The following is a 16,543-nucleotide window of genomic DNA, read 5'->3' as shown; positions in this document are numbered from 1 at the left end:
TTACAAACCAAGCAAACTACGGTTGTGGTCAACAAGGTGTGACCTTTCGTCTTTCAGGATGATAACTCGATTTAAACATTATTTTAGTCAACTTACTTGTTCATTGATTATATATTCATCCTACTTTGACTTATACACTAGTTTAATTTTCTATAGTAAGACTTAGCTTACAAACCAAGCTATCGACGATTTTGTAAACAAGGTGTGACCTTTCGTCTTCCAGGATGAAAACTATATTTAAACATTATTTTAGTCAAGTTAATTGTTCATTGGTTATATATTCATCCTACTTTTTACATATACTACATTATTCTAATTAACTATAGTAAGACTTAGGTTACAAACCAAGCTATCTACGGTTGTGGTCAACAAGGTGTGACCTTTCATCTTCCAGGATGATAACTCGATTTAAACATTATTTTAGTCAAGTTACTTGTTCAATGATTATATATTCATCCTACTTTGACTTATACACTAGTTTAATTTTCTATAGTAAGACATCGCTTACAAACCAAACTATTTACTGTTTTGTCAACAAGGTGTGACCTTTCGTCTTCCAAGATGAAAACTATATTTAAACATTATTTTAGTCAAGTTACTTGTTCATTGGTTATATATTCATGCTACTTTGACTTATACATTAGTCTAATTAACTATAGTAAGACTTAGGTCACAAACCAAGTTATCTACGGTTGTGGTCAACAAGGTGTGACCTTTCGTCTTCCAGGATGATAACTCGATTTAAACATTATTTTAGTCAAGTTACTTGTTCATTGATTATATATTCATCCTACATTGACTTATACACAAGTTTAATTATCTATAGTAAGACTTAGCTTACAAACCAAGCTATCTACGGTTTTGTCAAAAAGGTGTGACATTTTGTCTTCCAGGATGAAAACTATATTTAAACATTATTTTAGTCAAGTTACTTGTTCATTGGTTGTATATTCATCATACTTTTTACATATACTAAAATATTCTAATTAACTATAGTAAGACTTAGGTTACAAACCAAGCTATTTACGGTTGTGGTCAACAAGGTGTGACCTTTCGTCTTCCAGGATGATAACTCGATTTAAACATTATTTTAGTCAAGTTACTTGTTCATTGATTATATATTCATCCTACTTTGACTTATACACTAGTTTAATTTTCTATAGTAAGACTTAGCTTACAAACCAAGCTATCGACGATTTTGTAAACAAGGTGTGACCTTTCGTCTTCCAGGATGAAAACTATATTTAAACATTATTTTAGTCAAGTTAATTGTTCATTGGTTATATATTCATCCTACTTTTTACATATACTACATTATTCTAATTAACTATAGTAAGACTTAGGTTACAAACCAAGCTATCTACGGTTGTGGTCAACAAGGTGTGACCTTTCATCTTCCAGGATGATAACTCGATTTAAACATTATTTTAGTCAAGTTACTTGTTCATTGATTATATATTCATCCTACTTTGACTTATACACTAGTTTAATTTTCTTTAGTAAGACATCGCTTACAAACCAAACTATTTACTGTTTTGTCAACAAGGTGTGACCTTTCGTCTTCCAAGATGAAAACTATATTTAAACATTATTTTAGTCAAGTTACTTGTTCATTGGTTATATATTCATGCTACTTTGACTTATACATTAGTCTAATTAACTATAGTAAGACTTAGGTCACAAACCAAGTTATCTACGGTTGTGGTCAACAAGGTGTGACCTTTCGTCTTTCAGGATGATAACTCGATTTAAAAAATTATTTTAGTCAAGTTACTTGTTCATTGATTATATATTCATCCTACTTTGACTTATACACAAGTTTAATTATCTATAGTAAGACTTAGCTTACAAACCAAGCTATCTACGGTTTTGTCAAAAAGGTGTGACATTTTGTCTTCCAGGATGAAAACTATATTTAAACATTATTTTAGTCAAGTTAATTGTTCATTGGTTATATATTCATCCTTCTTTTTACATATAATACATTATTCTAATTAACTATAGTAAGACTTAGGTTACAAACCAAGCTATCTACGGTTGTGGTCAACAAGGTGTGACCTTTCGTCCTCCAGGATGATAACTCGATTTAAACATTATTTTAGTCAAGTTACTTGTTCATTGATTATATATTCATCCTACTTTGACTTATACACTAGTTTAATTTTCTATAGTAAGACTTAGCTTACAAACCAAGCAATCGACGGTTTTGTCAACAAGGTGTGACCTTTCGTCTTCCAGGATGAAAACTATATTTAAACATTATTTTAGTCAAGTTAATTGTTCATTGGTTATATATTCATCCTACTTTGACTTATACATTGGTTAAATTATCTATAGTAAGACTTAGCTTACAAACCAAGCTATCTACGGTTTTGTCAACAAGGAGTGACCTTTCGTCTTCCAGGATGAAAACTATATTTAAACATTATTTTAGTCAAGTTACTTGTTCATAGGTTATATATTCATCCTACTTTTTACGTATACATTATTCTTATTAACTATATTAAGACTTAGGTTACAAACCAAGCAAACTACGGTTGTGGTCAACAAGGTGTGACCTTTCGTCTTTCAGGATGATAACTCGATTTAAACATTATTTTAGTCAACTTACTTGTTCATTGATTATATATTCATCCTACTTTGACTTATACACTAGTTTAATTTTCTATAGTAAGACATAGCTTACAAACCAAACTATCTACGGTTTTGTCAACAAGGTGTGACCTTTCGTCTTCCAAGATGAAAACTATATTTAAACATTATTTTAGTCAAGTTACTTGTTCATTGGTTATATATTCATGCTACTTTGACTTATACATTAGTCTAACTAACTATAGTAAGACTTAGGTTACAAACCAAGTTATCTACGGTTGTGGTCAACAAGGTGTGACCTTTCGTCTTCCAGGATGATAACTCGATTTAAACATTATTTTAGTCAAGTTACTTGTTCATTGATTATATATTCATCCTACTTTGACTTATACACTAGTTTAATTTTCTATAGTAAGACTTAGCTTACAAACCAAGCTATCGACGATTTTGTAAACAAGGTGTGACCTTTCATCTTCCAGGATGAAAACTATATTTAAACATTATTTTAGTCAAGTTAATTGTTCATTGGTTATATATTCATCCTACTTTTTACATATACTACATTATTCTAATTAACTATAGTAAGACTTAGGTTACAAACCAAGCTATCTACGGTTGTGGTCAACAAGGTGTGACCTTTCATCTTCCAGGATGATAACTCGATTTAAACATTATTTTAGTCAAGTTACTTGTTCATTGATTATATATTCATCCTACTTTGACTTATACACTAGTTTAATTTTCTTTAGTAAGACATCGCTTACAAACCAAACTATTTACTGTTTTGTCAACAAGGTGTGACCTTTCGTCTTCCAAGATGAAAACTATATTTAAACATTATTTTAGTCAAGTTACTTGTTCATTGGTTATATATTCATGCTACTTTGACTTATACATTAGTCTAATTAACTATAGTAAGACTTAGGTCACAAACCAAGTTATCTACGGTTGTGGTCAACAAGGTGTGACCTTTCGTCTTCCAGGATGATAACTCGATTTAAAAAATTATTTTAGTCAAGTTACTTGTTCATTGATTATATATTCATCCTACTTTGACTTATACACAAGTTTAATTATCTATAGTAAGACTTAGCTTACAAACCAAGCTATCTACGGTTTTGTCAAAAAGGTGTCACATTTTGTCTTCCAGGATGAAAACTATATTTAAACATTATTTTAGTCAAGTTACTTGTTCATTGGTTGTATATTCATCATACTTTTTACATATACTAAAATATTCTAATTAACTATAGTAAGACTTAGGTTACAAACCAAGCTATTTACGGTTGTGGTCAACAAGGTGTGACCTTTCGTCTTCCAGGATGATAACTCGATTTAAACATTATTTTAGTCAAGTTACTTGTTCATTGATTATATATTCATCCTACTTTGACTTATACACTAGTTTAATTTTCAATAGTAAGACTTAGCTTACAAACCAAGCTATCGACGATTTTGTAAACAAGGTGTGACCTTTCGTCTTCCAGGATGAAAACTATATTTAAACATTATTTTAGTCAAGTTAATTGTTCATTGGTTATATATTCATCCTTCTTTTTACATATACTACATTGTTCTAATTAACTATAGTAAGACTTAGGTTACAAACCAAGCTATCTACAGTTGTGGTCAACAAGGTGTGACCTTTCGTCCTCCAGGATGATAACTCGATTTAAACATTATTTTAGTCAAGTTACTTGTTCATTGATTATATATTCATCCTACTTTGACTTATACACTAGTTTAATTTTCTATAGTAAGACTTAGCTTACAAACCAAGCAATCGACGGTTTTGTCAACAAGGTGTGACCTTTCGTCTTCCAGGATGAAAACTATATTTAAACATTATTTTAGTCAAGTTAATTGTTCATTGGTTATATATTCATCCTACTTTGACTTATACATTGGTTAAATTATCTATAGTAAGACTTAGCTTACAAACCAAGCTATCTACGGTTTTGTCAACAAGGAGTGACCTTTCGTCTTCCAGGATGAAAACTATATTTAAACATTATTTTAGTCAAGTTACTTGTTCATAGGTTATATATTCATCCTACTTTTTACGTATACATTATTCTTATTAACTATATTAAGACTTAGGTTACAAACCAAGCAAACTACGGTTGTGGTCAACAAGGTGTGACCTTTCGTCTTTCAGGATGATAACTCGATTTAAACATTATTTTAGTCAACTTACTTGTTCATTGATTATATATTCATCCTACTTTGACTTATACACTAGTTTAATTTTCTATAGTAAGACATAGCTTACAAACCAAACTATCTACGGTTTTGTCAACAAGGTGTGACCTTTCGTCTTCCAAGATGAAAACTATATTTAAACATTATTTTAGTCAAGTTACTTGTTCATTGGTTATATATTCATGCTACTTTGACTTATACATTAGTCTAACTAACTATAGTAAGACTTAGCTTACAAACCAAGCTATCGACGATTTTGTAAACAAGGTGTGACCTTTCGTCTTCCAGGATGAAAACTATATTTAAACATTATTTTAGTCAAGTTAATTGTTAATTGGTTATATATTCATCCTTCTTTTTACATATACTACATTGTTCTAATTAACTATAGTAAGACTTAGGTTACAAACCAAGCTATCTACGGTTGTGGTCAACAAGGTGTGACCTTTCGTCCTCCAGGATGATAACTCGATTTAAACATTATTTTAGTCAAGTTACTTGTTCATTGATTATATATTCATCCTACTTTGACTTATACACTAGTTTAATTTTCTATAGTAAGACTTAGCTTACAAACCAAGCAATCGACGGTTTTGTCAACAAGGTGTGACCTTTCGTCTTCCAGGATGAAAACTATATTTAAACATTATTTTAGTCAAGTTAATTGTTCATTGGTTATATATTCATCCTACTTTGACTTATACATTGGTTAAATTATCTATAGTAAGACTTAGCTTACAAACCAAGCTATCTACGGTTTTGTCAACAAGGAGTGACCTTTCGTCTTCCAGGATGAAAACTATATTTAAACATTATTTTAGTCAAGTTACTTGTTCATAGGTTATATATTCATCCTACTTTTTACGTATACATTATTCTTATTAACTATATTAAGACTTTGGTTACAAACCAAGCAAACTACGGTTGTGGTCAACAAGGTGTGACCTTTCGTCTTTCAGGATGATAACTCGATTTAAACATTATTTTAGTCAACTTACTTGTTCATTGATTATATATTCATCCTACTTTGACTTATACACTAGTTTAATTTTCTATAGTAAGACATAGCTTACAAACCAAACTATCTACGGTTTTGTCAACAAGGTGTGACCTTTCGTCTTCCAAGATGAAAACTATATTTAAACATTATTTTAGTCAAGTTACTTGTTCATTGGTTATATATTCATGCTACTTTGACTTATACATTAGTCTAACTAACTATAGTAAGACTTAGGTTACAAACCAAGTTATCTACAGTTGTGGTCAACAAGGTGTGACCTTTCGTCTTCCAGGATGATAACTCGATTTAAACATTATTTTATCCAAGTTACTTGTTCATTGATTATATATTCATCCTACTTTGACTTATTCACAAGTTTATTTATCTATAGTAAGACTTAGCTTACAAACCAAGCTATCTACGGTTTTGTCAAAAAGGTGTGACATTTTGTCTTCCAGGATGAAAACTATATTTAAACATTATTTTAGTCAAGTTACTTGTTCATTGGTTGTATATTCATCATACTTTTTACATATACTAAAATATTCTAATTAACTATAGTAAGACTTAGGTTACAAACCAAGCTATTTACGGTTGTGGTCAACAAGGTGTGACCTTTAGTCTTCCAGGATGATAACTCGATTTAAACATTATTTTAGTCAAGTTACTTGTTCATTGATTATATATTCATCCTACTTTGACTTATACACTAGTTTAATTTTCTATAGTAAGGCTTAGCTTACAAACAAACTATCGACGATTTTGTCAACAAGGTGTGACCTTTCGTCTTCCAGGATGAAAACTATATTTAAACATTATTTTAGTCAAGTTAATTGTTCATTGGTTATATATTCATCCTTCTTTTTACATATAGTACATTATTCTAATTAACTATAGTAAGACTTAGGTTACAAACCAAGCTATCTACGGTTGTGGTCAACAAGGTGTGACCTTTCGTCTTTCAGGATGAGAACTCGATTTAAACATTATTTTAGTCAAGTCACTTGTTCATTGGTTATATATTCATCCTACTTTGACTTATACATTGGTTAAATTATATATAGTAAGACTTAGCTTACAAACCAAGCTATCTACGGTTTTGTCAACAAGGAGTGACCTTTCGTCTTCCAGCATGAAAAATATATTTAAACATTATTTTAGTCAAGTTACTTGTTCGTTGGTTATATATTCATCCTACTTTTTACGTATACATTATTCTAATTAACTATATTAAGAATTAGGTTACAAACCAAGCTATCTAGGTTATGGTCAACAAGGTGTGACCTTTCGTCTTCCAGGATGATAACTCGATTTAAACATTATTTTAGTCAAGTTACTTGTTCATTGGTTATATATTCATCCAACTTTGACTTATACACTAGTCTAATTATCTATAGTAAGACTTAGCTTACAAACCAAGCTATCTACGGTTTTGTCAACAAGGTGTGACCATTCATTTTCCAGGATGAAAACTATTTTTAAACATTATTTTAGTCAAGTTACTTGTTCATTGGTCATATATTCATCCTACTTTGACTTATACACAAGTTTAATTATCTATAGTAAGACTTAGCTTACAAACCAAGCTATCTACGGTTTTGTCAAAAAGGTGTGACATTTTGTCTTCCAGGATGAAAACTATATTTAAACATTATTTTAGTCAAGTTACTTGTTCATTGGTTGTATATTCATCATACTTTTTACATATACTAAATTATTCTAATTAACTATAGTAAGACTTAGGTAACAAACCAAGCTATTTACGGTTGTGGTCAACAAGGTGTGACCTTCCATCTTCCAGGATGATAACTCGATTTAAACATTATTTTAGTCAAGTTACTTGTTCATTGATTATATATTCATCCTACTTTGACTTATTCACAAGTTTATTTATCTATAGTAAGACTTAGCTTACAAACCAAGCTATCTACGGTTTTGTCAAAAAGGTGTGACATTTTGTCTTCCAGGATGAAAACTATATTTAAACATTATTTTAGTCAAGTTACTTGTTCATTGGTTGTATATTCATCATACTTTTTACATATACTAAAATATTCTAATTAACTATAGTAAGACTTAGGTTATAAACCAAGCTATTTACGGTTGTGGTCAACAAGGTGTGACCTTTCGTCTTCCAGGATGATAACTCGATTTAAACATTATTTTAGTCAAGTTTCTTGTTCATTGATTATATATTCATCCTACTTTGACTTATACACTAGTTTAATTTTCTATAGTAAGGCTTAGCTTACAAACAAACTATCGACGATTTTGTCAACAAGGTGTGACCTTTCGTCTTCCAGGATGAAAACTATATTTAAACATTATTTTAGTCAAGTTAATTGTTCATTGGTTATATATTCATCCTTCTTTTTACATATACTACATTATTCTAATTAACTATAGTAAGCCTTAGGTTACAAACCAAGCTATCTACGGTTGTGGTCAACAAGGTGTGACCTTTCGTCTTTCAGGATGATAACTCGATTTAAACATTATTTTAGTCAAGTTACTTGTTCATTGGTTATATATTCATCCTACTTTGACTTATACATTGGTTAAATTATATATAGTAAGACTTAGCTTACAAACCAAGCTATCTACGGTTTTGTCAACAAGGAGTGACCTTTCGTCTTCCAGCATGAAAAATATATTTAAACATTATTTTAGTCAAGTTACTTGTTCGTTGGTTATATATTCATCCTACTTTTTACGTATACATTATTCTAATTAACTATATTAAGAATTAGGTTACAAACCAAGCTATCTAGGTTATGGTCAACAAGGTGTGACCTTTCGTCTTCCAGGATGATAACTCGATTTAAACATTATTTTAGTCAAGTTACTTGTTCATTGGTTATATATTCATCCAACTTTGACTTATACACTAGTCTAATTATCTATAGTAAGACTTAGCTTACAAACCAAGCTATCTACGGTTTTGTCAACAAGGTGTGACCATTCATTTTCCAGGATGAAAACTATATTTAAACATTATTTTAGTCAAGTTACTTGTTCATTGGTCATATATTCATCCTACTTTGACTTATACACAAGTTTAATTATCTATAGTAAGACTTAGCTTACAAACCAAGCTATCTACGGTTTTGTCAAAAAGGTGTGACATTTTGTCTTCCAGGATGAAAACTATATTTAAACATTATTTTAGTCAAGTTACTTGTTCATTGGTTGTATATTCATCATGCTTTTTACATATACTAAATTATTCTAATTAACTATAGTAAGACTTAGGTAACAAACCAAGCTATTTACGGTTGTGGTCAACAAGGTGTGACCTTTCATCTTCCAGGATGATAACTCAATTTAAACATTATTTTAGTCAAGTTACTTGTTCATTGATTATATGTTCATCCTACTTTGACTTATACACTAGTTTAATTTTCTATAGTAAGACTTAGCTTACAAACCAAGCAATCGACGGTTTTGTCAACAAGGTGTGACATTTCCTCTTCCAGGATGAAAACTATATTTAAACATTATTTTAGTCAAGTTAATTGTTCATTGGTTATATATTCATCCTACTTTTTACATATACTACATTATTCTAATTAACTATAGTAAGACTTAGGTTACAAACCAAGCTATCTACGGTTGTGGTCAACAAGGTGTGACCTTTCGTCTTCCAGGATGATAACTCGATTTAAACATTATTTTAGTCAAGTTACTTGTTCATTGATTATATATTCATCCTACTTTGACTTATACACTAGTTTAATTTTCTATAGTAAGACATCTCTTACAAACCAAACTATTTACTGTTTTGTCAACAAGGTGTGACCTTTCGTCTTCCAAGACGAAAACTATATTTAAACATTATTTTAGTCAAGTTACTTGTTCATTGGTTATATATTCATGCTACTTTGACTTATACATTAGTCTAATTAACTATAGTAAGACTTAGGTCACAAACCAAGTTATCTACGGTTGTGGTCAACAAGGTGTGACCTTTCGTCTTCCAGGATGATAACTCGATTTAAACATTATTTTAGTCAAGTTACTTGTTCATTGATTATATATTCATCCTACTTTGACTTATACACAAGTTTAATTATCTATAGTAAGACTTAGCTTACAAACCAAGCTATCTACGGTTTTGTCAAAAAGGTGTGACATTTTGTCTTCCAGGATGAAAACTATATTTAAACATTATTTCACTACTACAGAAATTAGTTTTTACATCAGTTGAAAAGCACTTTTCGCATCAGGTGGCAACTGATGTAAAGTGATATGATGTGGTATGTTCACATCTTTTCACATCGGGTACGAACTGATGTGAAATCTTTTTTTCCACATCAGGCCTTTATTGCACTGACGTGGTACGCTCTCTTTAAAATTTAACAGCCAGGTTTTGACATCAGTTTTATGATAGAGACTGAAGTTAAACATGTATACTTCACATCAGTCCTTTTACCCACTGATGTGAAATCCAAAAAAAATTTTAAAAAAAAATGCTTTTTTTTTTAAAACTGCTTACCGGATCAGCTTGAGACCTCTTTCCTTTTATATTAAAAATAAGAAAAAAAATTATGGATATTTTTTATGCTACATCAATATTTTTTATATAAAAAAGTACATGCATATATAAATACAATCAAAGAAGTTATATTATACACTACAAGAAATATTTTTTATGCTACATCAATATTTTTTATTATACAATTTTTTTTAAATTGTTTCAAAAATCAAAATATTTAAATTTAATAATTAAAATAATTTTAAAGTTGTGGAACATTTATAAATTATCCTTCAATACAACAGCAAAACAAAACTCTAAACATTTATAAATTATCCTTCAATACAACAGCAAAACAAAACTTTAAATAGATATATTTTGTGATCAGTTAATATATTTTATGTTTCTACATAGATATAATGGATGCATTTACCAAAACTTCATATTATATCCACAATATGACCAAGTCATATACTTATGCAAATTGCTAAGGTAGGAAATATTGTTACCTTCATAGTGTCAAAGTATTGAGTGACAAGGACCATATCCATGACATCTTTTGCAGTCGTCCCTGGTACATTAACTGAAAAACCAATCACACTGTCTCTCAAACCATCCACAATGGCTTGACGCTGGCGAGCAATACCCAACCCAGAGAGATATTTAGACTCAGCCTCACCCTCGGCTCGCTTAATTTGCAAGATTTTCTCTGCTTCAGCCTTCTCATTCGCTGCCACCCTCAATCTTGCAGCTGATCACAAGACAAAAATAAGTATAAGAAAATATGGCAATTCATGAACAAAGGGGATATTTGGCATATAGCACTCGGTAGAGAAACATGGTAAACTATCAATTAATCATTTGAGACAAAAGTTATACTTCATACAATATCTAGGTAATACATAGAACACACAAGTTTAAGATGATATAATGTGATCCATATCATAGCATGACTGTCTATTGGACCCTAAAGAAGCAAAAAATCAAAGGGAATGCCTAAATAATTTGTGCAATGAAAATAGATTTAGGATCAAATTCTTCACAATTAGAGCTTGTAGATTACAAGTAGCCTCAATAGTTTTCCGTACATGTATGACGAACTATAAGGAAGGAAAAGGGTAGGCATTCTTAAACACTCTTTTTACAAGACATTCTTAAACACTTCTTGACCTCTCTGGGGAGTAAGATAAATTTTTTTAAGAAAATAATCTGAACATACAAGTTTGATTCATATAGAAACAATGTTGTGGGGACATCTCACGGTCTTAAAAAAACTTACCAGTAATCATCAACTGGTAGATTGTTTGAAACGAGGATGTTGTAACCTACTGTGTTGTTCCCAATTGCTGATTTCTGCAGACAATAATTAATATTATAGTTTATAAATATTCTATAAAATCATTCAAACTAAAGATAGATATGATGATTTATTCCTTCATACTAAGATTTTGATCAGTTGATTGTTGGCATATCAATGAAGTCTCCATAATCAGGTTGTCAAAATTTGAATCCTATATTCTCTATAGTACTTAAATTAAGTTTTAGCAAAATTTCTAGTTTTAGTAGACCTAAGTTTTGACCACGCATAAAGCACAAAAGACAATCAGGAGTAAGGTATTTAAAAGTACTCAAAATTTTCTCAGTAGAGTTCTTCCTTGACAGTTTATTAACACATGAATTCATTGGCAGAAAATTAAGCAGTTAGGTATGCCAAATATAATACCTTCATCCATCTGGAAGCAGTAAATTCATTAACTGTAATTGCACGTTGTCCATAGGTAAGGGGTGACAACCAGTAGCCCCATATCCACCACGGCTTGATCATTTCTGAAGGAATAACAACCAAATAACTTACAGCAATGCTGTTAACTTTTCTCTAACAAGATGTGGATCTGTGCTTACCTTTAGGTACAATAAATCCTCCCAGCAAGAAAATAATCAGCAGTGCAGCTGAGCCAAATGTATTGGCAAGAACCATATCCCGTGCAATAGAAGCCATCATCCCGAAAAGACCTAATGCCATTTGGTGCACTACAAAAAGTATAAACATGTAGCGAAAAAAACTGAAACATTTAACAAAAAGCAATGACATAGAAGGTATAAAAGAATACTTTGAACAGAAAAATGCAATAAAATAAAGATACCTTCCTGCTACAGGGGCAAATCCAACACTGTAATATACAACAGCAGCCCATATAAGAGCCTCAATAACAGAGTAAGGTACACGGAGAATCCAACTGGTAAAAGACCATGCCCATGCAGGATAGAATAAATTATCTCTTTGCTTGTAAAATACTGGGAGCCGCGATATCATCAGAGGAAGCTCAGAAAACCCATTAAATATCATGTGAACAAGCCCAAAGAATAGAGCAGAGAGATAAAGGCTCCCATAAGACTCATCTGTAGGATGCAACCTTGTTCGCAGGAATATTGTACATGTGACGAATCCAACAAAAGCAACCTAGGGGCAACATGATCAAATATATAAATAAATAGAACTAGTTACAAAATAAATTAATAATAAGAGAGTGTCATGAGAGTTAGTGACATAGGAAAATGAGAGTTAGTGGAAATCAAAAGTAGAGGAACGTGGGACAGTTCAGTGAGATAATAAGAGAGGCTAAGTTTTATAGGAAAATTAACTTGTACAAGAAAGAGAAGACACAAATGGTCATGGATCGGTTGTAGAATGAAACAGTTTTCTCTTATGTATATGCCAAATATGAATTGGTTTTCTATGCTATTATTTCTCTCCAAGCATAACCACTACACCTAATAATTAGGAGGCAATTTGCAATGTATTTTATGGGCAGTTAGGCAACCAAAATGATGTGTGCCGTAAAGATTCCTTAGAATAAACGTGTACTATAATATATATACACATATATCACAATGTCTAAACCAAAACTAATTTAATAATATAATATAATATAAAATTAACTTTAAAATAAATCACAAATTAAAATGCAGCAATAAAGGGTTAAAATAAATAAACATTTAAGAAATAATTATCTTATTTTCTCCACACCAAATTGATTTATAAAGATTAAATGGTTTGAATAATAAATGGAAGCCAATTATAAATAATTAACCAAAGTAGAAAATGTCAAGGTTTTTCTTAAATTCTTTATACATATAATAAATTATTGAACACTAAATTACAAATTGAGAAAATTATAGAAAAGAACATGTATAAAATATTGGGGTGTTACATGACTAAAGTAGAAAATGTCAAGGTTTTTCTTATTCACCTCACCGAAAATTCTTTACACATTTTTTAATTAGAAACATAACTTTACCGAAAGGGAAAGAAAGTGTACCGGGACAGTGACATACATTAGATACTAAAGGCAAATAAAGTTAATTCTAGAAGAAGAGCAAGATACCTGTTGTAACTCTCTTTCTTTGGCCCCCGGAGACTCCCCTGGTCATTTCGTTACCAACTATTGTATCTGAACATACATCAAGACCAAGTACCTTCAAAATGTAATCAGTGTTCACACTGTGCTTTTTACCCCCAACAGAGGATGCATATACAGGGGGATCAATCAGATATCATAAATAATGTAGAGAGTGTCATGTTATGCATACATATGAAGTATTGAAAGTGGCCTGACACAATAGTGAAAGAGATAGCCATATTTAAGCAAACATATAAGAATCAAAATAACATAGCACCAGGATGACACCTAAAAAAATATCCTAGCTAAAAAGAAAGTATTTATGTTATTGGTAAGCGTGGAATGACATGAAGATTTGGTTTAATTGATGTTTGAGACAGTAACAAACCAACCTTTGTCTTGGTCTCACATTTGATATCCAATTGTTGTAGCCGAAGAGTGAGATGACCAGCAATTCGTTTTCCAAGAAACCATGGCATGCAATGGCATCCCGGCTGAAGCACCTTTTCAAATTTTCCAAAACCTTCTCTCATAGCCACTTGAGATTGATCAACTTGCACACAACACATAAGATTCCCCATTTTCTTTTCACTGCAATGCTTCAAAACATCATCAACATAGAATAAAAATTAACAAGTATGAGGTTGATAATTTTATCATGCAAGAAATTCAAATAATTTCATATAAACACTTGACAGAAGACTTCACACAATCCTAGTAATTCTTGGACACATGAGATTATGCTGATTCCTTTAACTTTTCAGAATGACCTAAACCAAACACAAAAACAAAACAAAAAATCAATAAAAAGAAATAGAGAATAAAAAATAAAACAGCATGATAATTAATAACTATGCATACTTATTTTCCGACAAGTGCGTTGAATAGCAAGCTCTCCTCGAACAGATTTCGGCAACAATTTAACCTCCCTAGTCTACAATAACAACATAGCAAATCCATCAGCAACAAGCAAACAATGTAACCAATACACATTCAACTTCAACACAAACCCAATTACTATCAACATAACCAACATCTTAAAAAACATTCATTTACACATATTTTAGATAACCCAGTTAAACCACACAACAAATAAACTATAGTTAGCAAAATTATCATCGAAATTCACACCAAAAATCAAGAAAAAAAAAATCACCTCCCAACACCAAAGACATGAATCAGAATGATTTTCCAAAATATCAGCATCAGCATTGGGAATTCCGTACATCATCCTCTGCCCAGCAAACAACACGCTACTCTTCACCAAAGCTGAATTAACCCCTTCCGCCAACACAATCCCCCCATTCGCCACTTCACAATTCAGCTTCTCATAAATCTCATCAACAAGCTTCGACAGCGGAAGCTCACTCTCCTCCATCAACGCCGCAACCACCACGTTTCTCGAACCTCCCCAGTCAATCACAACTTTCTGAGCCAAAACCCCTCTGTAATAAGCAAACAACCCTTCGAGCTCTTTTTCTAGGGTTTCGATTTGAGCTTGTTTCTCTTCGGGAGTCCGCGAATTAACATCTTTTTTTCGCTTTCAAGGGTTGGATTTGGGACGATTTGGTGTTGGATCTTGAGGTGGTGGCGGTGGTTGTGGTGGAGGAGTGGTTTGGACGGTGATGTCGATTTGCATGGTGGTAGATTCGTCGACGGCAGTTGACAATAATGGTGTCGATTTGAATACGTTTTTGTTTGAGAGTTGGATTGTGTGGATATGTTTTACTGATAGAGGAATGGATAAGGGAAAAGTGAAAATTTGTTTTCACATCAGGCCGTTCTCACCCACTGATGTAAAAATAAGTTAGCCAAAGTTTTCGTTCAAATTGCGAAAATGCCACCGCGTGTTTTTCCCTTCATCTCAATTATGCACTGATGTAAATGGTATATGTTACTAGGAATTCCCTTCATTTGCTTATGCCAACTGATGTTAAAACTCACACTATGTATCTTTTCCTTCAGATATTTTCCCTGCTGATGTGAAAACTAAAACCCTTGTGATGTTAAATGTGTATTTTGTAGTAGTGTTTTAGTCAAGTTACTTGTTCATTGGTTGTATATTCATCATACTTTTTACATATACTAAAATATTCTAATTAACTATAGTAAGACTTAGGTTACAAACCAAGCTATTTACGGTTGTGGTCAACAAGGTGTGACCTTTCGTCTTCCAGGATGATAACTCGATTTAAACATTATTTTAGTCAAGTTACTTGTTCATTGATTATATATTCATCCTACTTTGACTTATACACTAGTTTAATTTTCTATAGTAAGACTTAGCTTACAAACCAAGCTATCGACGATTTTGTCAACAAAGTGTGACCTTTCGTCTTCCAGGATGAAAACTATATTTAAACATTATTTTAGTCAAGTTAATTGTTCATTGGTTATATATTCATCCTTCTTTTTACATATACTACATTATTCTAATTAACTATAGTAAGACTTAGGTTACAAACCAAGCTATCTACGGTTGTGGTCAACAAGGTGTGACCTTTCGTCCTCCAGCATGATAACTCGATTTAAACATTATTTTAGTCAAGTTACTTGTTCATTGGTTATATATTCATCCTACTTTGACTTATACACTAGTTTAATTTTCTATAGTAAGACTTAGCTTAGAAACCAAGCAATCGACGGTTTTGTCAACAAGGTGTGACCTTTCGTCTTCCAAGATGAAAACTATATTTAAACATTATTTTAGTCAAGTTAATTGTTCATTGGTTATATATTCCTCCTACTTTTTACATATACTACATTATTCTAATTAACTATAGTAAGACTTAGGTTACAAACCAAACTATCTACGGTTGTGGTCAACAAGGTGTGACCTTTCGTCTTCCAGGATGATAACTCGATTTAAACATT

At 31.5% G+C, this 16,543-nt stretch overlaps 1 protein-coding gene across 3 annotated transcripts; it reads right to left on the bottom strand.

Annotated features, from left to right (window-relative positions):
- Positions 1–10,560: 10,560 nt before the first annotated feature.
- Positions 10,561–14,304, bottom strand: LOC146929362 (hypersensitive-induced response protein-like protein 1). 3 transcript variants are annotated; one of them, XM_085701332.1, is made up of 6 exons: positions 14,062–14,200; positions 12,413–12,729; positions 12,171–12,299; positions 11,992–12,095; positions 11,548–11,621; positions 10,561–11,019 (listed from the first exon to the last, which is right to left on the bottom strand). In XM_085701332.1, the coding sequence occupies exons 3-6, from the start codon at positions 12,289–12,291 to the stop codon at positions 10,992–10,994; spliced, it is 327 nt and encodes a 108-aa protein (XP_085557458.1). In that variant the 5' UTR covers positions 12,292–12,299; positions 12,413–12,729; positions 14,062–14,200; the 3' UTR covers positions 10,561–10,991. The 3 variants fall into 3 exon arrangements, with proteins under 3 accessions (XP_085557458.1, XP_085557456.1, XP_085557457.1); XM_085701330.1 differs by lacking the exons at positions 10,561–11,019; positions 11,548–11,621 and having other exon boundaries at positions 14,062–14,299; XM_085701331.1 differs by lacking the exons at positions 10,561–11,019; positions 11,548–11,621; positions 11,992–12,095; positions 12,171–12,299 and adding an exon at positions 13,655–13,745 and having other exon boundaries at positions 12,522–12,729; positions 14,062–14,304.
- Positions 14,305–16,543: the final 2,239 nt, after the last annotated feature.

The sequence above is a fragment of the Medicago sativa genome, chromosome 4 (genome assembly GCF_051527215.1).
Source record: "Medicago sativa cultivar Bolivia chromosome 4, Bolivia_mono, whole genome shotgun sequence".
In the NCBI taxonomy this organism is placed as follows: Eukaryota; Viridiplantae; Streptophyta; class Magnoliopsida; order Fabales; family Fabaceae; genus Medicago; species Medicago sativa.
Note: the sequence above shows the minus strand (reverse complement) of the source record. Positions and strands in the feature narration are given on the sequence as shown.

What these genes read in the sequence shown, in the direction of transcription:
- LOC146929362 (XM_085701330.1), bottom strand. Translation starts at nt 14,250, where the DNA reads ATGGGGAATCTTATGTGTTGTGTGCAAGTTGATCAATCTCAAGTGGCT. An exon ending in AATGTGAGACCAAGACAAAG is followed by an intron (nt 12,730 to 14,061) that starts GTTGGTTTGTTA and finishes TGTTGCCCCTAG; the next exon opens with GTTGCTTTTGTTGGATTCGT. An exon ending in TTTGCCCCTGTAGCAGGAAG is followed by an intron (nt 12,300 to 12,412) that starts GTATCTTTATTT and finishes TACTTTTTGTAG; the next exon opens with TGCACCAAATGGCATTAGGT.